Source organism: Cydia fagiglandana, chromosome 20, assembly GCF_963556715.1.
Source record: "Cydia fagiglandana chromosome 20, ilCydFagi1.1, whole genome shotgun sequence".
NCBI classification, from domain to species: Eukaryota; Metazoa; Arthropoda; class Insecta; order Lepidoptera; family Tortricidae; genus Cydia; species Cydia fagiglandana.
The window spans coordinates 3,977,947-4,002,335 of NC_085951.1; the positions used below are offsets into that span (position 1 = coordinate 3,977,947).

At 37.5% G+C, this 24,389-nt stretch overlaps 1 protein-coding gene across 1 annotated transcript; it reads right to left on the reverse strand.

Moving 5' to 3' along the window:
- Positions 1 to 391: 391 nt before the first annotated feature.
- LOC134674855 (fatty acid synthase-like) lies at positions 392 to 22,469 on the reverse strand. The gene is made up of 31 exons (XM_063533010.1): positions 22,311 to 22,469; positions 19,445 to 19,637; positions 18,562 to 18,673; positions 17,573 to 17,776; positions 16,733 to 16,849; positions 15,934 to 16,112; positions 14,771 to 14,913; positions 14,166 to 14,369; positions 13,625 to 13,811; positions 12,767 to 12,929; positions 12,211 to 12,380; positions 11,978 to 12,129; positions 11,514 to 11,700; positions 11,278 to 11,426; positions 10,982 to 11,166; positions 10,131 to 10,250; positions 9,790 to 9,899; positions 8,671 to 8,861; positions 8,441 to 8,589; positions 7,891 to 8,008; positions 6,460 to 6,569; positions 6,133 to 6,283; positions 5,595 to 5,766; positions 5,406 to 5,518; positions 5,166 to 5,330; positions 4,720 to 4,904; positions 1,971 to 2,115; positions 1,447 to 1,623; positions 1,059 to 1,161; positions 492 to 589; positions 392 to 454 (listed from the first exon to the last, which is right to left on the reverse strand). Exons 1-31 carry the CDS (start codon positions 22,467 to 22,469, stop codon positions 392 to 394), a joined length of 4,674 nt encoding a protein of 1,557 aa, XP_063389080.1.
- Positions 22,470 to 24,389: the final 1,920 nt, after the last annotated feature.

Genomic DNA, 24,389 nt, shown 5'->3' on the forward strand with positions numbered 1-24,389 from the left:
AATTTCTAAACTGCTTGTGAAACGAACTTCATATTAAGGTGATCGTTTATCGTGTACGATTCGCAATGATTGCGGTTTTCGAACGCTTCCAAAGCGGCGGGGTCTAAATATTTGTTAATGACAGTACTGCACTGCAAATTCTTTGGAGCTAGAGAAAGACTACTTTGTATTTCATGAACAGAAATAGGTTGTGTTGAAAATCTTGCCATTGACTGTTGGTTAAAAGGACATCGCAGATCAGCTCGTAGAATAACAATTTTAGAACGCAACATATGTGGTCTAGCTCTATGATTTCTGGTCAACTCAATACGGTTGTACGCAGCTTTTAAATAGGTTCTTATGAACTGAGAAGTGTATGGAGCTTGACCACGACACGCTTTAACACACAGTTCTACTTTACTCTGCCAGGTTTTAGCCTCTTGTAATTGGTCTGTAAGTTCTGGAATGTGACGACCTGTCATTAGAGATGACAAATGTTCCAAAACGGTTACCTGTAGTTTATGGTCTGACATTCCTTTTAAATTGATTTCCAATGCGGTTTGAATGTCTTCGGGAGTTCCGCCAAGACAGTAGACTGTGCCCGATAAACCTGCAAGAATATTTATGTTATAATTTGTCAGTATTTTCTGTGTCCGACTGTCTGATCGTCTGTATCTCTATACCCTTAATCTTAATTCAGTCAATCCAGTTTTTCCTAGAAGTTTTGCATTTTTTTGCTACTTAGCATAACATGTTTTTCAGGATTGAATTATGCTTTCTTACCTACCACTAAACTGATGTTCAGGATTTGAATGTCTAAAATAAATTTACAAGGACAGCAAATTAACGTTACAATATGATTAGTAATGATTGTTATTATGGAAGTTTAAAAACGATTGAATTTTCGGAAGGTTGGAAGTAATTCAGAATGGCGGAGCCACACATTTATTCAGTATTAAGCCATGCAAAGACCGACTTGCGAAACCTATAGCTCACAGAGCCTATGTAGTTCAATGCTACACTATACACACGGAAAAATTTAATACAATGTTAATTGCGTAATGGTATTAAGTACTTACCATAGCTTTCTAATATAACTGCCATCTCCAATGCTACTAGTACTCCCATTTCATACCCTAATAAGTAGAAAGTTTCCTTGCTTTTCAATCTGTGCACCATTACCTAAAAATATAAAAGATTTTTAACACTCATTATCGGTCCAAAGAGATTAATTAGGAAATACATTTATTACCTACATCGTGAAGAATTATACCACCGTGAACAAAGCTTAAGTAATGAAAAAAAAAGTATCCGGTATGTTTTAGTTTATGCAGGATATTAATACTTTTGCTTGCTTACTGTTGTGTCTAAGAGTAATAATCTTCCATATACATCTGTTCGACCACCCAAATTACTCATAATTTACTAGAAATATTAGTAAATAACTAGGGGTAGACTTTTACTTACATTAACTAGTTTTTGTGCCAATTCTGGAATGTTAGTATACGTATCATCAATACTTGGATTAAGGACTGCCGCTGGCATTTTCAGTCTTTCGCACAATACATTAAACCTGCCATGGTAACCTTCGACACCTGGCACTATGCACAGGTAGGGATTGATAGTATCGATGTCACCTGGGCCCTGGAGAAAATAAAAGAAAAACAGTTCTGAAGTACAAATAATAAATACCTCCTTGCCTGCATAATAAAGCAGCGATGTCAGTTTTTTTAATATTTATTTAATATAATATATGTGGTAAATCGTATGATGTAAGCATAGCTAAAGTAGCCCAACTCAACAAAATAATTAACATGCATAATATCAATTTATCTTAAACAACGGATACCTGATTAAAAATGTTTATAGCATGGAAGTTAAAGGGTTAGGTAACCGACACATATGTCATAATGTCAGAAGCGAGCGTTGTGATATCTTGAATTGTTATTTTCTGTTGTATTCCTGAAATATCCACTCTAAATCTAACTTACCGGCCCTGGGCTCGGCAGAAGAGTGGTCATAAGCACAAATTCTGCTGATGTCACCAGTTCGTCCGCTTCAATTGCGTTGAAATATGCTCCTAGTCCAAGTTCTTCTTTGATGGTATCCGTAAAATGCTCCCGAAGGCTTATTAACCTAGGAATAGTAATCACAATGTAGTAGAGTTCTTTATTATTAGTCTCAAGAGAAATTTAGATTTTCTATTAGAATTCAAATTTTGGTCTTCATTGTAGAAGACCAAAATCTAAATTCTAATAGAAAATCTAAATTAGAATTTAGATTTTGGTCTTCTACAATGAAGACAAATAACTCCCAAATAAATACAGAAAAACTGGATTATTAATTATTTCTTATTTAAAAAGGTTATTTCCTTTGTGACACGCGTGGTTTGTATAAAGTATATCATCAAAACAAATATTACGTACTTTTTAATTGTCATTCCAGGAAGAGATTCCTTCGGTAAAACAATGTTAAATTTCTCTTCAAGTAAATGGCACAGTTCCTGTGCTCGTCCTTGGTCAAGGCCTACTTGCTCTAAAGTTGAGCGCTGATCCGTTGCACTTGTAATCCTGATACCTAAGAACCAAAGCGGGGGACTTATTTTAAGAAGAAGTATTTATTACCAACTGATAATAAATACTACTGATATAGCGTGTGTGAGACTGAGAATTAACTGTCAGGGTCTTATTAGATTGAGCTTGTCATTATCACGTTTGTCACTTGCATTTTTATAGATCAGTTCGCTTTGTAGAGGAAAGCGACTACGCACAGAGAACCCGCCGAGCGGGTTCCCTGCACGAAATGTGTTAAGGGTCCCACAGATTACCAGTTCGCCGGACGATATCAGCCTATCAGTTTTTCGGAACTGTCGCCTTTTGCGATTAACTTACAGGCTGGTATCGTCCGGCGAACTGGTAATCTGTGGGCCCCTTTAATAGATCTAATTATCTAGTTTAAAAAATTAGAAAACGTAAACTTTAAATAAGTTACCTGACCCTATATCTAGGAAAGGTTCGACTGAGTATGGTAACCAGTGTCATAACAGGTCATGGACTTTTTAACAAACATCTTTTTATAACAGGTGTCACAGACAGTCCCCTATGCCGTGGATGCATGGAGGAAGAAGAAACAGCCTCTCACGTGGTGTTGGAATGCAGCGGATTGGCCCCATACAGGGCAAAACATCTCGGATCCCCGAGTGACCTCCCCGAGGTCCTACTCAACATCAAAGGTTTGATAGGATTCCTCGAGGAGCTGGGCTGGCAAGACTAGCCCACCCCCTATCACGCAAAATAGGCGCAAGACGTCGAGTTGCGGAAAATCGCCCGAGCTACAATACAATACAATACAAGTTACCTGACCTGACATTACCTGGTAAAAGAGCTATTTCCTCGAGTAAAGCACGTTGTGGCCCAGTTTGTGCGCAACCAAAAACAACAGGATGTTTACTACATAGGGCTTTTTCAATTATTTCAACGGCAACTTGCAATTTTAGGTTTCGATTAGGTGCGATTTTGTGACTTGTGTGTCCAATTTCGTCAAACTGAAATGCAGAATAAATGATTTGAAACCAGTAATTATTGATCAGTAGGACACTGTTCTGTTCGTACGAAGAAATATTTACCTTATCTATATTTTGTAATTGTAATGAGAGTGATGGCAGGCCATAGAATGTTCGGTCTTCACATATTTCTCGTGCAAAGTGATGCTGTTCACTTATTACTGTAAAATGTCTATAAAAGTGTAACATTAATATAGATAGCTTACGAAAATCCGTCGATGTATTTACTATTTAGTAAGATACTTACCTCATAAAAGGAAATAGTTCTCTTGACACAGTATCTAAAGATTTAATAATAGATTTTTTCGTTGTTGATTGCTCACTGCGTGTTATGAAGAACAGAGATTCAACTGCCCCAATTTCGTTGCTGTCTTGCAAGAATTTAGTCAAATCCTCGTTTTTCCAAATATCATTAAATACGATGTCTACATGTATACCTTGTTCGCGCCATACACTGCGAAAATTGTTGAAATTGTAACTTATTTGTAGTTTTTACTTACTTGTGGTAGTTGTGGTTTTTAGTGTTTTTACTATAACACGACTGTAAATACAATCTGCACCCGCTTAATGAAACTTTCCACTAATTAGCTATAGAAAAAGTTTCGGAAAAATCCTATTATTTTGTAATGTAGTGTATTAAGTCGTAAAATTTAAGGTAAAATCAATCAGTGATGACTTGATGAGGGATAATAATATCTTCACTGTCAACTAGTGCTTACGTTTTTTTAAGATTTATGTAACCCGAGGGTCGCGGCAGATACAAGCGTAGCATTTTAGCTCCACGACTAATTAGTCTGTCCGCTACATGCAAGCCCAGCACGTCTTCGTCGCTTATTAGCAACTGCTGGTGGTCGTGTGAGCAAACAAGTCTGAAAGAGACGGTCGCCTGTTTAGTTGACTTTTTTATAGTATGTATTAAAACTACTCAATTACCCTTACAATACCCTCTTGAGACCCAGAAGAACTAATGTATACGCATACCAAGGGGGTTAAATTGATTGCTTAATCAAGTAGCATGTAGGTATAATAATATGATATTTTTTTTTCCCTTCCAAACCAGCTTTAATCTTGACCATTTGCTTTTTATAATCCATTTTATATATTTTTTACATTATCATTATTTTGCCCAACAGCGTTCCATATATTACAAATTTACAGTTACAAATATACAGTAATACCTAGGTTGCGCTAACGAAGTAACAGGAACATCCTTGTCAGCAATTCGAATCAGCACTCGGCCGCGATGATTGCTTGCCGCCACCAGTCTAAAGGCGCGTGATACTTCTTGAGGCGAACATGTCACGCGAGATAGCGGGCGCACGTATCCTTCCGATATGCCTTTGGCCACCAATAAATGCAGTTTCTTAAAAAAAGGTTACTCCTTAAAATCAAACTCAACCAGACTACAGATGTGGTGCATAATTGATTTCCATCGTATTTTCTCGGAAACATTCGTATTTGTCATGCTACTTTCAGTCAACCTCAATAATTTTTGTACCGAGACTGGCTGAAATAGCAAGACACGTTCGTACGTTTCATGAAAATACGATGGAAAATAATTATGTACTACATCTGTTACAGTTAAATTTATATAAGGCTTGGAAAGATGTGTTGTACCAGGTACCTTCAACTGTCCCATATTACGGCTTTCAAAGATTTCCATAACATCTACCGGCACGTATGACCTTGCTTTGGTCATATTAAACATCCCATAAGTGAAGTTATCTCGTGTGTGTATTTGAACAGTATCAAGAGTTGTCCCGAAAGAACTGCAGCAACTTAGAGATGCCTGTCGAATAATAAATTAAATTAATATAAATAAGGTATGTTTGTATGTTTCACGTTCTATTTTTAAGTTACATACATTTTTGAGTTGCCCTTTTAAATTGTTAATGACAATATGACATCCTCTTCCACCAGTTTCATTTAAAATCATATCAGAGAACGAACCATCTCGAGAATTCCCGATATTACTCGCTGAAAACCATTAACACATGACAATCGTCAAAAAAAGAATTAATCAAAAATTAATATAATTAGACATATATAATACCTTTGAGTTCTGGGAACAGTTGTTTCAAAAGCTTCTTTTTGCTAATATCACTTACGGTCGTGAAGACCTCACAACGTTTAGCTAAAGCTATGGAGATAGCTGCCTGTCCGAGTGCGCCTGCGCCGCCGTGTATCAATACCCGCATCCCTTCACGTATTTCCGTTTTCATAGTCTAATTCATACAAAAAATACGTTATTAGTACACATCGGTAACTCGTGGCATTTAGGTAGCACTTAAAAGATTAGTTTAATTAATTCCTTTTTTTTGTGGTTTCTTTTTCTCGACTCGTATAGGAATTAGTGTTGTTTATTAATATTGAACTTTATTTAATATTATTAACTAATTAAACCAAATAATAATTAACAATAAATCTTTTAAGTGCTACCTAAATGCCACGAGATACCGATGTGTAGTTATTAGAATGCACATGTGTCTTTGTATGCAATAAGTAATGCTATCCTTGCCATGACCATGCATGCTATCCTCATGGATCAGGTCATCCTGACTATAATAAATAAATAACATAAGAATACTCACAAGGCAATAAAAAGCTTGCAGATAAGGCAAGGGAACTGTAGCTGCGTCTTCTAAATCCCAATGATCGGGTACCGGCCATAATAATTCCAGCTGAGCGGTCACTTGATTGCACATAGATCCATCCCGCGCTATCCCAAACACACGTTCTCCCCTGAAATGTTAATCATCATCATCATCATCATATCAGCCAGCGGATGTCCACTGCTGGACTGCAAAGAGTGCCACAATGACCGATCTTGCTTGATTGGTCAAAATGTTAATAAAACGACATATTGATTTATTATGAACATTGATAAAGTTTATTTCTACTTTAAAAAACTCAAATACCTGTTTGTTATTCCACTGAAGTCAAGTCCATATCCATCATTTTCATTACTGAGAGGGATTTCTGCTCGAGCCCTTTTGGCATCATAAGTATTGACAGCTGCATAATACACCTATGTAGAAAGCAAAATAGTTTTATAAATATTTTTATTTAACAAATCATCATATGTATCAGTTTTGCATGTATGTATACCTTGACTGGAACTCCCTCGCTAACTTCAGGAACATCCACCCAATTTAGGAAATCCAGTTTGCCGATTTTTGTACTCCTTAATGCTACTGTGTGATTTGAAGTAACATTTACTGGCAAAGGAATGTAGTATTCTCCGCCCCACTGGCCCTTTAAAAAAATTAAAGGCGATATTGTGTGACTTGCTTGTAGTTATATCAAATCATTTTTGCTTACACTTATATTTAATCAATCAATTCTTTATTCGTTTATCACAGGTATATAAATAGGTGGTAACTTATTAAGTAACTTACGTGGTTTAAAATATTGTAGGTCAAGTCAAAGTTCGGCAAATTATCTAGCTCTGGATCGGATACTACCGTATCTTTATGGTTGACAATCGCAACATTGATATTGCGGTTGCAAAGTTTCTTCTGTTGTTTTATTATTTCTTTCATGCCTAATGGTGGAGGATTAGACGCAAGAACAAAGAGTTTATTTTGAGGTGGTAAGTGTGAGCATGTAGCTTGTAAGAAGTCAATTTCCGAAGAATTGCGGACGGTTAAAGCTGTACTTGAAGTGCTCTGTGATGGTCTCCAAAGAGCTAATTCTATTTTATTTTGTCCTTGGCCTCTCACACACACTGGTCTGTAGACGGCTGCTGGATAGAGATGCTCAGTCTCGACCCCAATGCTCACAATGAAGGTGTTTGCTGGTAGGCAGTGCAACAGGACTTCAAATATCTTGAAATAATAAGAATAAAATCGTTATTTATTTATTTCTAAATTTCTGTTTTAAACTTAAGGTTCATGTTTGACATTTAAAGTGGTGAACGCATTATTAAGATCTTTAGTTCGACTTCGCTGATCGAGTTCTTAGTGATATTGACTTGATGTTTCATGTATCAACAACAACAAAAGTAATGTTTTACTTACTTGTTTATCCGAAAGAAGATCGTTTACTATTAGAACATCGGGTTTTTGACTAAATTGTTTTGCTGATAATATTTCAGTTCTCTGAATTCGCGTTAATTCATGTTTTATTTCCGGAGGACCGATTAGCAAATCTTGAATAGTATCAATTATTGATGGTTTATTCCAAACAATATCCAATATGTTTATAGTCTTATCATGCAAATTTTCCTTGATAATTTGCATGAAAATATATAATGTTGTCATGATCTGGAAAACCATAATAAGTAGGTAAATTTAATACATGTAAGGTGATATTAAAAATTAATATATCTTTGTAAATTGAAATCTTACATCAGCATCTTCTTGCAGAAAGAATGGAAAGAATTGTAATGCTTTAAGGTCAGAAGCCTGCCGCATGATGTATGGTTTATCCATGTACGTAATTTTTTCCATTACGATGCCGTCACACCTGCAAATCCACATATTTGGTTGATAAAGAAATAGTTGTATAAAAGTAGCAGTTCAGTTATTCTATTTCTTATAAAGAAATATTCTTACCGCGTTACTTCTTGCAACTTATAGATTTTCACATCGATGCAATTTGGTTCATCAAAAGATCGAGATTTTTGAAGAGATTTTATGTGTGGGCTTATATTTAAAGTTTTTATACGTGTTGGTTGAGAAATGGCAGAATGTGACCGTCTGAGTGCATTTAATTGGAAAAGGCCATCGATAAGAGTTACCCAGTTATTGTTCCAAATCAGTTCGGCTTGTTCAAATGATAAGTCTGTTTTAACTATGCTTCGGAATTCCCCTCTGAAATAAAAACATGATTCCTTAATGGTCTTTAATATGGAAACGCACAAATATATCTCTTAATAAAATTAATGTAGGTACTTACTTGTAGTCATATCCTTTTTCGTGAAGTAACTTATAAACGTCATGTGATGTTAATGTCAAAGAATCTTTTTCAGTTAATTCTAAATCAATGACTGTATGGGCAAGAGCAACGATATACCCTTCTGCAATCAAACCGTATTCATAAAATACCTGAAAATATAATACTTTGTGTGAAGATCTGACAAATAACAAAATTTGGTACCAATTTGGTTTTACAACAGATAGACGTACCTCAAAGCGTCCAGTGCCTTTCTGCAAAGCCACAGTTAAATGAAGCGCTTCTACATCTGTTACACACGGTTGTACGTGTAAATGTATGCTGCTTAGCTTCACTGAAAGGGAACGTCGTGGCTTGGACAAGGACATTGATAAAGTGTCCCAAACTAACACCAGAGCTGCCGCAAACGGGAATGTTCTTGTTCCTAGAACAGTTTAAGTATAAATGTTTCCCGTTTCCAACAAGGTTCTACAACCACTTTTGGGCTCTGTCTTCTTTAACTTCTTTTATTATCACAAGTCTCAATTTGTAACACAATGATTTTGACCAATAAACGATTTTTTTTATACATATACAGAACGTTCCAAGACTATGGGACATCAAGGGAAAGTACCTTAAATATCGTAGATAGGATATTTTGCTGAAAGAAGATTGATTGATTGATTGATTTTAATTTTGATCCAATATTAATCAATTTAATTTATCAAATGCTCAAAACGATTCCCATTCTGTTGAATACAAAGTCGCACTCTTTTGATTATTTCGCTAAATTTCAGATCAAATGTTAAAATTCATGGTCTTCCTTTTATTTCTGACACTATGTTATTTAGCAAAAAATAATCATGAAGCCTTTGCCATGAAGTATGTTAAAACTACATGGTGATTTTTTTTCTCGTGTAGCGGATTCGATTCCCGGTTCAACCATGTAATTATTTAAAAATCTATGAATGCAGTTTAAATTGTTTTATAAATTAAAATAATGTCTTCTTTCAGCAAAATATCCTATCTACGATATTTAAGCATGATTTAGCATGTAATTATTGTGTTTTGATGATGATTTAGCATGTAATTATTGTAATGTAATGGGTTCATACCTAAATAAATAACATTTTTATTTATTTATTTTTTATTTAAGGTACTTTCCCTTGATGTCCCATAGTCTTGGGACACCCTGTATATCGTTGTCTGAGTAGGTACCCACAACACAAGAGCCTTCTTGAGCTTACCGCGGGCTTGCCGTGGGGCTTAGTCGATTTGTGTCCTATAATATTTATTTATTATTTCATTTTTTTTTCATTTATTATCTCTATACATGTATGCTTATTATTGATTAATGGGTATTGGGTACATACCTTCAATAACATGTCCGGCTAAATAGGTATATTCATCGTCATGAGTCGTGATTATAGGTTTATATACTGATGAATATGCACGATCCACAGGAACAAAAAGACACAATTTCCTTAAAAAATACAATGGCGTAAGTACTTAAGGAATTAATAACTTGTTTATTTAATTACGCATGCGTAGGTTTCACTTTTGGACATTTTTATGGCTAAAAGTTAATCAAGTTAATAAACATGCAAGATTTTAAAAACAAAAATGAACTAGGTATAGGTATTTATAATATTTAGTATAGGTATTTATAATATTTTAATTTGCCTATTTAATAAAACGTAATGTATTTATTTACCAGTGATCAGCATATACCCATTCTATCAAATGAGATAGAGAGGGAGTTTCTGTAGACACCGGAAATTCTACTTGAGGATATAAAGCCGCAATGTTGGCGTTATAACCATTCATATACAAACTGAAAATAATAAGCATTTTTATCATACGAATATTAAGTTATGTTAGGGGTGCTAAGAATCTCCGGCAAAGATCCGGCTACCCGCCCCGACGACGGCTCCGAAACGTGGTCTTTCACTATCGGCCTTATCTCAAAATTCAAAGTCGCTCAACGAGCTATGGAGATGGCTATGCTCGGAGTTTCTCTGCGTGATCGAATCAGAAATGAGGAGATCCCTAGACGAACTAAAGTCACCGACATAGCCCACCGGATTAGCAAGCTGAAGTGGCAATGGGCAGGCCACATTGCGCGCAGAGAAGATGGCCGATGGGGTCGAAAAGTGCTCGAGTGGAGACCACGGACTAGCAAGCGCAGCGTAGGACGTCCACCCACAAGATGGACGGACGACCTTGTTAAGGCCGCCGGAAGACGCTGGATGCGGATCGCTTCCAACCGGTACGAATGGAGGTCCAAGGGGGAGGCCTATGTTCAGCAGTGGACGTCTTATGGCTGAGATGATGATGATGAATATTAAGTTATGTACTTACAGAATCTGTAGTTTTATATTACTTTGTGCATATAATTTTCCATCGTATTTTCTCGGAAACGTTCGTATTTGTCATGCCACTTCAGTCAACGTCAGTACTTTTTGTACCGAGACTGACTGAAATATCAAGACACGTTTGCGTGAAAAAACGATGGAAAATAGTTATGCACTACATCTGTAACAATGTTTAAAAAACAAAACATACTTTCCGATAGCTTCAAGAAGAAACACAATGTTATCTGAGTGTCCTCGTTGCGCCAGAGGTATATGTTTACAGCTGACCGGTAAAGATCTCTTGAGGATTGCTTGTAGAAGTCCATGAGGAGCAATTTCCACCACCACAGCATTGCTTGGTATTAAGCGAGCGGTCTCTTCAAACAACACTGGACTCTGCAAAATATTGCAACATTCAATTATCGTGTTAGCATAATTGTTAACATACCAATCTTAGAAATAAGACGGCAAAATTAAATCTTAGAAATTTAATTTCTCCATTCGCACCAGTAAGTTGTTCGTGTGATATTCTGCTGAAGAATACTTGGCGGCATCCTCATGCCATCTGTTTTGTGGTACCGACGTGGAAACCCAACGTTCACTTCGGAGTTTGGGGGTTTTTATGGTCTCATTCAGGTAATGTAAAAGCCCAGGACCTGAAATTACGAGCATATTAATTTATTACATGCGAAGCATTTAAAGAATACATTGTACTATGAATGATATGAGTAGGTAGTAAGTACCTGCTTTAGCAATGTATCGTGAATGATACGCGATGTTAGAACATGGAACTTCCTTCGCGAAGATTCCTTTGGCTGTCAATTGAGCAACGAATTCGCGCATTACAATGGCGGGTCCTGAGATGGTACTGGATTCGGGTCCATTGTGGCACGCCACTTCGATCTCGGGTGGTAACATATTAGTTAAAATCTAAAAGACAACAAGTGTTAGGGAAATATACATAAATATCGTTTAATATAAGTCTTTAGTAAAGATATCACTATTACAGGTCTGGGGAAATTTAGTACAAAATCACTTTCTACTCAATCAGCTTAGCCTAAGCTAGAAAGTGATTTTGTACTTAAGCTGCTTAGGAATGGCCTGATTTGCAGTAAGTGTGACCGCTTATTTACTTAGTAATTAAGATATTTAGACGCCTTAGAACTCATTAATGAATTTCACTAGTAGTAGTATCCGTTCAGTTTACCTTTTCATAACCAAGACCAACAGCAGCCATAGAGCCCGCGATAAAAGGCGTTTCCAGAGACACACGTCCTCTACTATACGCGGCTAAAATCATCTCTTCAGCTGTTAGACAACCGTCGGCGTAGGCACACCCTAATTCTCCGACACTGTGCCCTAGAAATACATATTTACGATTATAAACATTCGTTCTCTAATGTTGCGTTTATTTAATAAAGCCACAGCATAGTTACTTACCTATTATTTTATCAGGAACAATACCAATCGAAGTTAAAACATCAGTAAGGCCTATTTGAACGGCAGCAATCCCAACGAAGGAATGCAGGATGTTATCATAGATGTCTTCTTCTGGAGACGTCAGTATACGGATGAGATCAACGCCTTTAGGTTCGAGAACTTTTCGGCAGCTGAAAATAACATATACAACAAACTATACACTTTTGGAATTTATAGGAAATGCTTTGTTGATGATAATATATCTCCAGTAACGGAGAAAATGAGGAGTGCTAGGTTATCGTGGTATGGGCATGTGATGAGGAGGGATGAATGTCATATAGGCAAAAGAATGTTAGGGATGAATGTTGATGGACGGAGAGCGTATGGTAGACCCAAAAAACGATCGATGGATTGTGTGAAACCATATGAGAAAGAAAGGAGTGAGTGCTGAGGACACGAAAGACAGAGGAGAATGGAAGAGAAAAACATGTTGTGCCGACCCCACATGACGTGGGATAAGGGCAGGGGAAAGAAGAAGCTTTGTTGATGATAATAATAGTAACTATGAGTTGCTGACCGTTCGATAGCAGCTGCGAAGACCGGTATGCGCATAAGCTGCGCGCCCATGCCGACCCACTGAGAGCCCATACCGCTGTAGACGAACCACAGAGGCCGCTGCGCGTCGTCATAGTAGTCTGCTTTTTCACGGAGCGCTATTGTCTCCTTTTCTGCATTTGTTGCTGTAATTAATTAGGTTTTCGATTTATGTTCCACCACAACGTGGAAGGCGGCGGCGCGTTTTCACGAATCTGGTCGAAATGCACGAAGGCTGATATTGGACTGTCGGCGCGCGGGTCAGTTGGCGGTCAAAGGGTCAAGCAGATTTTGGCGTACTAATTACGCCTTTTTAACTTTCAGTATATATTGCAAGTTTCTATAATGAGCTACTTAAAAATCACCCAGTGAATGAAAACGTTTATTGTTTGAAAATATACCTCTTTGTCTATTTTTGAGGTACTTACAAATTGTTTCGTTGTAATGAATGCTGGAAATTTAAAAATTATACGTCGAGCGTTATACATACATATAATAATTTTAACCCGAGAGCGTTAAGGGGCCTACTGATTAACAGTCCGCCGGACGGTATCGGCCTGTCAGTTGTTCGTAACTGTCAAAATTTTGTTCTAAATGACAGGCCGTTACCGTCCGGCGGACTGTTAATCAGTGGGCCCCTTTAATTTTAACGACTTTCAATGTGCAATCAGTCGACAGCAAAGTTAGCTAAACAACGCTTCGAGTATTTATACTATTCGAGTATTTAGATTATAATCTTACAATGAAGCCCACTCCTCGTGCGACAGTTTGTAATTTAGGTTTAGAGTTTATTTATATAAATTGACATAATTTAGGGTAAAGGAGAAAATAAAATACTTACAAAATATTCCGAATCCTCGTGCCAAGTGTCCATTGATACGGTATTTGTGAATATTGTGAAACAAAGCAATTTCCTCAGCATCAATTTTATGTGATTTGAAATTATCAATTAACTTTTGTACAGCAGATTCTATGCGACCCGACATAGTAACCAAGTATGGTATCTCCGATTGATAACGCGATAGATCCTGGAGTAGTAAAATACAAAAGGAAGTTTACTTATAAAAATAATGTTAATGATGAAAAATTCCAAGACCTGATTTGTCTTTAGTAACTTTCAAAAAGGAAAAAATAACGGTGCCACTGGTACCGTATAAAAATACCATTATACAGTCCTCTCGAGCTACTACGCCCGAAATGGGCTACTTCGATGGAAAATAACGACTATAACTAATTGCATGTTTAAAAAAATAATTGTTACTAAACTTTAGTTGAATTCAAAATTGGTAATACCATCGCCCACACTCGTAACTATTCTTCGGTGGACCTTGTGCCTTTTGTAAGCTCCACCGTTGTACAGTTAGGACTGTTGCTGTTTATACCTTGGGTCTGTAATGTCCTGCAAGCAGGACATGTCCATTGACCCCTGTGACTGACAGACCGTTGACGGCGGCGTAGGTCCGGCGGAACCGCTGATGTTCAGCCGGTATGCGTATGCGACCGTCTTTTATCGCCTCTATGTCTTGTCGCGGAGACTCACAATGCAAGTTTGCAGCTAACTCGCCTCTTTGATATGCCAGTAGTATCTGCAAATAAAACTTTTATTGCGAACCGTCGTCTAAAAACCGGCTTATTACTGATAATCAAACAGGGTCATAATGACATGGGTTTTGGGTGCGGGAACGTTCTAAACTAGCCAAAAAACAGGTATAAACAAAAACTGCATTAATTTTAACATTTCTAAGCACGGTTAGAGCTTACTAACTATTTTTAATTCATAGTTTAGTAACTATTTTACAATAATCATAGTTATAAATCCACGAAATCATTCCCGCACCCAAAACGACCGATGTAGGTATGCTGATAATTTATTATTATGCTACGAACAATTAAAATGATGCCCGAATAATATAAAAAGTCTTCATCATTGAATCTAGATTTTTATAAGCCATACCGTTAGTATGCATATATCAGATTGTGTTCTTACTTTTAATATAGCTGACGATCCAGACGCGGCTTCTGTATAACCAATATTCGACATGACACTGCCCAACAGCAAGGGGTTTGAGCGATCCTTACAAAATACTTCTTCTATTGCCTGTAATTCCGATTTGTCAGCTTCCGGCACGGCTGAAAGAAGTTACTCGTACAAATAATCATGTTCAAAGGATGTAGGATGTAAAGCTTAACAAAGTTAGCTTAGGCGTGGTTTCGATAGCTGCATGCAGTGGCGGGCGAATGACATAGACATAGAAAAACTTTATTTAACATCACATTAATGGTACATTAGAACATAAAATCTTAAAAACTTTTAAAACAAATTAAATTTATGTTAACATAAACAAAACAGCGCGATGTTAAAAAGGGGCTCGACTCAGCATGATGTTGCAGTAAAATTAACTGCAACGCTGGTTTTCAGTCGGACCCTAATACAATAATAAAGAACCTAAAGTAAATAAGGAAAATAAAATATGTGACGGAACGGAGCTCGGAGTGCAAGTTATAAAAATATATGTGTACCTACTGTGTATTCTATGCGTGTATTTTAGTTTGTGTACAGTATCATATTAAAAAAAGGAACGTTTTGTGTATATAATGAGGTCCTCGCTTTTTATTACCTTGGGAATACCTTGGGCCTCGTAGATGTGGTTTCGCCCACGACAAGATTAGTGCACGCTACGCCACTGGATGGAATCACCGAAGGGGCCCTATGGAAGACCAGTGCTGATTGCCAAGCTGGCATTATGCTCACCTGGGTCCATTTCGTGATGCACACTTAATTTTTATTTACCGAGGTGAGTTGTGACAGAGGAGAGTTGTGACATTGTCGATTTTTTGGAATCTATTAACTAGGTACTATACCCTAGGTGGTAGGCCTATGTTCAGCAGTGGACGTCTTATGGCTGAGATGATGAACTAGGTACTAGGTCGCATTAGCGCGCGTTTGTTAGTTCAAGTTACGAGCTAACAAACGCACACTGTTGCGATCTAGTTTCTAGTTAATAAATTCCAAAAAATCGACGATGTCACAACTCTCCTCTGTCATGACTCACCTCGGTCTCCCCTACCTCTGCCTTTTGCTGTCGGTACATGTTTCTGAATGTTACGAATAAATGTTTCTTATTTATTCTTAAGCTATAAAAGGTTTACCTGCGCCGAATCCTTCCACATATTCTACTAAAGATGGGGGAATCCCAGCTTCGGTGTAAAAATCTCGAAGAAACTTTGCAAGGCATTTGGGATCTCTTTCGAAGCCGTATTTATTCATATATTCCTTGTTCTCCACTACACCATATTGAGTTTTTGCATAACAAAGCGAAGCGTAAACTCTAGAATGAAAAATATATATAGGTATAGGTAGTAGGACCTCATGGAAATCCTTACAAAATTGTTTGTATGTTGTTTATATCTCTCATCTACAGGGTGATTCAGGAGACATGAGCAGGACTAACACTGCGTATTTCTTAAATTATAAGCAACTGTTTCGTATCAGTATTAGTGAGGTTAACGTTAATTTTCTAGGCGTGTTGAAAAAAAAAGTAATTAATTTATTTACGACATGCATGGTCACCCTACAATTAGAATACTAAACTACCGATATTCTGTGTCAAACACTGTGAAAACTCGTATCTCACTCAAGTATGACAGTTTATTTTCTTCGTAATCATAATGCTGTCATTACGGTTAAAGAGGTTTTACGTTTATTAATTAGGTCTTGTGGGGTGACCATGATTGTACAGAATTGAATTTGCCCTCGCCAAAAAGATAAAAAATAGGAAAAAGTGTGGTTGTTTCACCTAAATACGACGGTGATCGATCAATTATCAGTTACTGAGTGTGCAGGATTAGTCCTGCTCACGTCTCATGAATCACCCTGTATATAGCTTTATTTTCGTTTGGAATATCTATTAATCAAGTTGTGTATTATAATAATGTTATATCCGCTAACCTTTTGCTGTCTTTATACTTCTGTAAAATGAAAACATTTATAGCTTCAGAGCATGACTGTCCATCCGCATTGTCGCCATAACATTTCATTTTCCCGTCTTTGTTGTAGGGTACCATTCTGTAATGTATTTACAGTACTTATCACCTTTATTATTTATTTTTTAAACATTATTATCAGAAATCATCCAAAATTATCAGAACAAGATCATTACATTAAAAACTCGGATTAATACCCATAATGATACCCAAGGAGAGTAAATAAAAATTACACGCTTTACCCAACAGCGCGACGCAAAGGAGGGTAATGTGTTTATCAATGTATATTTATTTGTGACAATCTATAAACCAAACGCCTTTAATGATTTTGCGACACGTTTTAAGGGGATTTGGAAAATAGAAATTATTTTTTTTAACTTAGGATCTACGAGTATAACGATCTAGAGTTAACTAACCACTATTTCTAACTTAAATAATTTTATTCGCTGTCGGAATTTATTTATACTTAATTTATAAAATTTTGAATTCTTGATTGATTATTTACTGTTTGGAATGTCTTCAAAAATCTTTTATTATGAGATAATTAATCAAAATGATATATTAAATATCTTAAGAACGGGTCACTCACGTATTTTAAGGCGACGCTCGACATGTTTCACTCGCAGTCTGCGCCGGTCCGTCACCGTAAACGCAAGATCCTGATAATGATAACACTCCTCGGTACGGAGTGAAACATGTCGAGCGTTTTTCGACTTAAAATACGTGAGTGACCCGTTCTTAAGATATTTAATATGTCTGTGTCTCACGGAAGTTTTGTTATTAAAATCAAAATGATTCAACTAACCTTTGATAGTGGATTAAAGCGTGAGGATGCAACAATACTTTGCTGGCCCCGACGACAGCCGCGTCACACACGCCCGTAGCTATGTCATTGTAGGCCTTCTCGAACACCGACAGTGAACTGCAGCAAGATGCGTCCACTACTATCGACGGCCCTTTCCCATTCAGCCAGTATGATACACGGTTGGCTATCATTGCACGATTGCATCTGTTAAGGCAAAAAGACACGACACTTTCTTTAAAACTATATTTGAAGGCAAAATCGAAGCTAGGAGAGGAAGAGGAAAACCACGAGCAAGCTATACACAACAACTAAAAGCAAAAGCAAATGTCGTGTCTTACAGGGACCTAAAGAACCTGGCCGAGGAACGCGAAAACTGGCGCATACTCCACCGACAAGAGCCATGCTCTTAAATTATGATGATGATCTGTTAAGGAACATCAGTTATTATTATTGAATTATTTGAAGCAAACCCTATGTTTTAGGTAAACAAGTATCGGCCTTAGACTACAAGAGGAACTTAGGTTTTTAGGGTTTCGTACACATAGGGTAAAAACGGGACCCTATTACTAAGACTCCACTGTCCGTCTGTCTGTCACCAGGTTGTATCTCATGAACCGTGATAGCAAGGCAATTGAAATTTTCACAGATGATGTCTTTTTGTTGCCTCTATATCAACAAATACTAAAAACAGAATAAAATAAATATTTAGGTGGGGCCCATACAGTAAACGTGATTTATTGCAGCTTTTTGCGTAAATGGTATACGGAACCCTTCGTGCGCGAGTCCGACTCGCACTTGGCCGGTTTTTATTGATCTATAATGAGATCAATATTTTTTAGATTAAGAATAAAAATACGGAAGTAAGTACGTACGTCCATCAATTCGAGTCTCGAAAATGCTAGGGAGACTTATACAGGAGTGTAGGCATTACAAGCTGAAATAAGCTGAGCAAGCTGAGTATCAACACTATCAACTGGGTAAATACTTACCCTAAAATTCCTAAGCCAATTTCACCGTATGCGCAGCCTTTCTCTGATTCGGTAGCGCCGACACCGATATACACTCCCACGCGTTGTGAACTCAATTCTGCTGGACTTATTCCTGAAGTAAATTAAATAATAGTTATTTGTTTTCAAAGGGGGCAAAGTTGTTGTTTAACCGCTCGTGCTAATATTGATACGCGAGCAAGCGAAAGATACCAAAATTGAGCCACGAGCGTAGCGAGTGGTTCGAAAAATGGAATCTTGAGCGTTGCAAGGGTTTCAAAGCACGAGGGTTAAACAAAATTTGCCCCCGAGTGAAACACAAAATTTTTCACCACACCAACCCGAAGCAAATATTAAATGTAAAATATCAAACAAAACCAAACCAAATCAAATCCAAATGAATGTTATTAAATATTTATCACCCAAAATTATCATTTAAAAGTCAATTCTACCAGCAAACATAAGAAGACATCTCAATATTTGCATTTGATTACTTTGCCTCACATGTGAATAAAATGCAACTTTGCTATCAGTTTTTGAAGTGCAAAGTAAGCCTTTCCGAGCTGGTGTGGTGAAAACATTATTTGTTATTAGGGAACTAAGGGCCCATGGAGAAACAACATAGAACCAGTGCCGTCTTTACCATAAGGTCACATGGGGCCCGTGCCCAGGGCCCCCATCCTCAGGGGGCCCCGAAGGACAGACAGTAACAGTATATTTGATTATTACCAATAATAAATAATTCTAATTCGCTTTCTTTACTATCGAAAAGGGACTTCCATGGGCGACGAAGACCGCTACCCATCAGGCGGCGCGTCTGCTCGTTTGCTGACTATCACATAAAAAAATGCAGAATTCCATTTTTCTGGGCACACAGCCTACTCACCAGCATCAAAAATGGCCTGGTAGGTGTTCTCGAGCACTTTCCTCGCCATGGCGTCAAGCGTGTTGCCCAAGCGGTAGTGCACCATGAAGAACTGCGCATCGAACCGGTCCAGGCCCGGGATGCGGCCGTAATATTCGTGCAACTCGGGGTGATCGAAATGCCATCGAGGTTCGTACTTTTTCACCAGGTTCTCCTATATAATCAAAATTAAAATTACACTGATAGTACAGAAACCGTCTAAAGTCAGAATTAGTTAACTAAGAAAATCAGTTGAAACATTGCCTGCTCAATTTTAATGTGTTTAAAGGGGTCAAACAGAAAACTGTGTTACGTCTTTCCTGTAGACATACACAAGAGTTAAGGGCTATCCCAAGTAGCACAGATAGCTCTATAACTACTCACTTTTAGTTCTATTTAACGCTCTGTGCGTATTAAGACTCTTATAAGAGCACACTCGTGGTCCTACAGCTGTATAATAGATCTCAGTGATATTTATATAGCTTAGGGCTGATTAAACGCTGCATTACGGCTCTGAAAACTACCATTAATACGCAAAGAGTGATATAAAGGTATATTTGCTACGACTTTATACAGCTTTAAGGGTTATCAAATGCTTTAACCGTTATAAGGTCTGTTTAGTGGATAAAATTACGCCATGTGCTGTATAAGGAGGTAATTGTGGACTTTTATTACGTTGACTTATTAAGGGAGCACAAGTGAACTATTATGAAGCTAATAGACGTATAATGGAACACATGTGGCACATAATACAGCTTGTCGCATAACATGTTTACCGCTAAGCAGCTTTTATTACGCTGACCTTTAAGGGAGCACGAGTGAACTAATATGAAACCAATAGACGTATAAATGGAACACATGTGGCGCATAATACAGCTTATAGCTGAACATATTTACTGCTAAGCAGCTTTTATTATTCTGACTTTTTAAGGAAGCACGAATGAACTATTATGAAGCCAATAGACGTATAATGGAACACATGGGGCGCATAATACAGCTTATCGCTGAACATGTTTACCGCTAAGCAGCTTTTATTACGCTGACCTTTAAGGGAGCACGAGTGAACTAATATGAAACCAATAGACGTATAAATGGAACACATGTGGCGCATAATACAGCTTATAGCTGAACATGTTTACCGCTAAGCAGCTTTTATTTCACTGACTTATTATAAGGGAGAACGAGTGAACTATTATGAAACCAATAGAAGTATAATCGAACACATGTGGCGCATAATACGGCTTAGCGCTGAACATGTTTACCGCTAAGCAGCCTATTATACTACCATTGAGACTGTCTGCATAGCGGCTGTTTAAACGTTCACAAGATGCCTTATAACTGTTTAGAGGTTCACTAGTGTATCGAAATAACGACTTGGACTTTATAGTGGTTCACTTAAGTATCTTTATCAGATATATAACAGTCTTATGCTGCATATTAGAATTTTAATGGTTCACGTTGTTTTTTAACATTGATCGCCATTTTATTGTAGATAACCTACAAAATTGAAATTACTTTTCCAACTTTTAAGGGTAACAAAAAGGTTTTGTGCATGAGTTCTTAACCTAAATCATTAGTTTAGTACTTCCTATAACGTATTATTAACTTTTTATCTCATAATTCTGCCCAAACCACTGAAATAGTTTTTACACATAGCTTATTTATATCATTAAATTAAATAAATACTGATTATTTTCGTGGCGCACTGAAATTTTCTTAGATAATGTATATATATAATGTCAATAAACTTGCATTCCCAAACATCTTTCTCGCGTAAATATATAAAAGATCATGTACTAACATTCAACTAAACACTTTAACAAAATGACTTATGGCGTCGTTGCGCTTAACGTTTTTACTTCAATATAAATATGTTCACCTCTGCGTTCATCGTCAGTGTCACTATACTAAATAATAGCTGCTTTTTAAGGCAGAGGTGTAAAAGTATGTTATTAATTATCTTTTATTCAGCCCAACGTCAATCTTTCCCGGTATTAGGGTGCACATGTGACATATTAGCTGAATAAAGGGTAACTGGTGGTCTCTTACCCAGTCAATATACACCTCTTATAACTCCTGTTGCCACTTATAATTCCGTTAAATTGCTGCTACAGCGCTCTTAAGTAGCTATGTGAACTTAAGGCTGAATAATTTGTGCCCATTTAAGAGTAATAAAAGCTGAAAAGACGCTTATACAGCTCTTATGCAGCTTTTTATTCCAGCTTCAAGCGTATTCTTACTTCATTATGCGGCTGCTATACAGCAAATCTGTGCTACATAAAGGTTAATTTTCTTATTTAACCCTTATCCACGTGAAAAGGTCCTCCTTTTATTTAGAGAACTGTGATAAAATCATTACTTACATTACATGCCCACAAGCTGTTAACTATTGCACACAGGAGAGAAAAATGTACAGTTAACGCGAACACACTAGTTTTCTCTAAATTAACCTTTATAGCCCTTAACTCTTGTGTATGTCCAAAGGAAAGACGTAACACAGTTTTCTGTTTGACCCAAAAGTACTTTTACAGTACATATGGTGCTACGTATATATTACATACCGCGGGATTAAGGACAATACGTGCCGACGCCAAAAAGTTAAAGGGCCATTGTACTGTAAAACGTACAATACGTGTAGGTACACGTGGGGAAAGGTAATTCGCAACTCGTGTCGATTTAAAACACTCCTTTCGGTCGTGTTTCAATTTATCGCCACCCCTTGTGAATTTCCTAGTTTTCGCACTTGTATCGTAATGTTCTATAAGTTATTTGGCGGTGAATGGATCTATGATATTTTTTGACCACTGACCGATACCCTGGAGTCAACACGGGATGGAGGCTATTATACCTTATTGTACAGTTTCTCTGCAAATTCCTGGACATTGAGGCAGCCGGGCAGCAGGCCCGACATGCCGGTGATGACCACGGCATCTGGTGCCGGCGGAGCGTCGCCCGGGCCCGGCGCTGCCACCAGCTCGATTGTGGGTTCTTGCGGAACGGGCGCCATTGTCTGTCAGTTGAGTCTATTAGGGCCAATTTGCACTGTTAAGCTTATGATAAATTTAATAGTAGACAAGAGTTGAGAAGAAAATTTTGTTAAAAATTACTAGAGTGTTTTTAGAAAGTCTTTGTTAATTATGTAATGACGTTCTCATAAGTTCTGGCACATAATCATTGAGTTTTTTTATTTGAACGTGGATTTTAAATTTATTTGCATTAAAAATAAAAAAAATAAACTCGAAAGTTATGATATTTGTATTTATATTATTTATTTATTTAAACTATTGCACAAAGTATATACAAAAATGTACAAATGGGGGACTTAATGCCAAATGGCATTCTCTACCAGTCAACCATAGGGCCAAACAGACATCTACAATTGGTGCAGAGAGAGAAATATACTTATTCAGTGAATTAAAAAAAACGCAAACTATACTACTATATGTACTTAAAAGAAATAAATACTAATATACAAAGGGTTATGTATAGATTGCATGATATGATGATACTTAAATAAGCTAGGAACATATTAAACTGTACATTATATGTACTAAACTAACACTGTTCAGACTTTCAGACTTATGTACACGTAGATATGAGCGCCGATAGGCATTTTGCCGGCGGCGGCACGCCGGTCAAAATCGGTCGGCGGCGGCGGCGAATCGGCGGCGTGGCCTTGAAACACTTTTGACCTATACAAAAGCAATTCAAACCAAAATTTTACCGAAAAAACATGTTTTTAGGGTTCCGTACCCAAAGGGTAAAACGGGACCCAATAGGGTAATAACAGGGTAATAACAATAGGGTAGGGTAGGGTAGTAAGTTAGTAATAACTAAGACTCTGCTGTCCGTCCGTCCGTCTGTCACCAGGCTGTATCTCACGAACCGTGATAGCTAGACAGTTGAAATTTTCACAGATGATGTATTTCTGTTGCCGCTATAACAACAAATACTAAAAACAGAATAAAATAGGGATTTAAGTGGGGCTCATACCCCATACAACAAACGTGATTTTGGACCGAAGTTAAGCAACGTCGGGCGGGATCAGTACTTGGATGGGTGACCGTTTTTTTTTGCCTTTTTTTGCATAATGGTACGGAACCCTTCGGGCGCGAGTCCGACTCGCACTTGCCCGGTTTTTTTTTGCCATAATCACGCTACAAACTAAGTTCATTTTTAAATTTCAAGGATAATTCGAATACTTGCATGAAAAAAGTTTCATATCGCATAATAAACTGTAGATAAGCAGCAAAGCCAAGGCATCAGAGATGGTCTTAATCTCGGTGAGGCCTTTTATCCAGTCTTTTGTGCTAAGTCAAAAATAGCTGATAGACTATATCAGGGAAACGTCTTGTCGACAGTCGAAAAAGGAGCCGGAGCGAGGAAAATCGAGCTCAGTCATTGTCATAACCAATATCGACTCAATAAAACCGATGTCAAAAAACGATGCCCAAAGTCGAGCTCCACCTAACACTGAAGACCCGATTCCGATTCCGACGCCTCCTCATGCGAGGCCATAGGCCGAGGTGCAGGCAAGCAGACAGCTTAGAATAGAACGCAAAGTGTGAGCTAGGCTGAACTCTGCAAAGATGGGGTCGGCGGCCTTGAGCGAAAATTTACCAGACAGAAAAGTTTTCATTTACCATCGATATTTTTGAGTTATATGAACCTAAAATACCTTTTGAATGCCTATAAACTATTCAGAGTGGCGCAGTTAAAGATCTAAACTGGACAAAATATATATTATCTGATTCTGAAAGTAGTAGTATCTAACAAGGTCACGCCGATGCCACGCCGATAGCGCAGCGTCGGCGGCGGTGGCGCGAAAATTTTGTCGGCGGCGGCGGCGCGCCGGCGCGGCGCTCATATCTAATGTACAGTCAGCTGCAGAAGAAAAGGTAGTACCTGCATAGAAGTTTTTGTATAT

Coding starts and splice junctions, on each gene's coding strand:
- LOC134674855 (XM_063533010.1), bottom strand. CDS start 22,469: ATGGCGCCCGTTCCGCAAGAACCCACAATCGAGCTGGTGGCAGCGCCG. Junction 14,914..15,933: donor TGTGGAAGGATTCGGCGCAG/GTAAACCTTTTA, acceptor AACTTCTTTCAG/CCGTGCCGGAAGCTGACAAA. Junction 8,862..9,789: donor AGCCGGACATGTTATTGAAG/GTATGTACCCAA, acceptor AAACTGTTCTAG/GAACAAGAACATTCCCGTTT.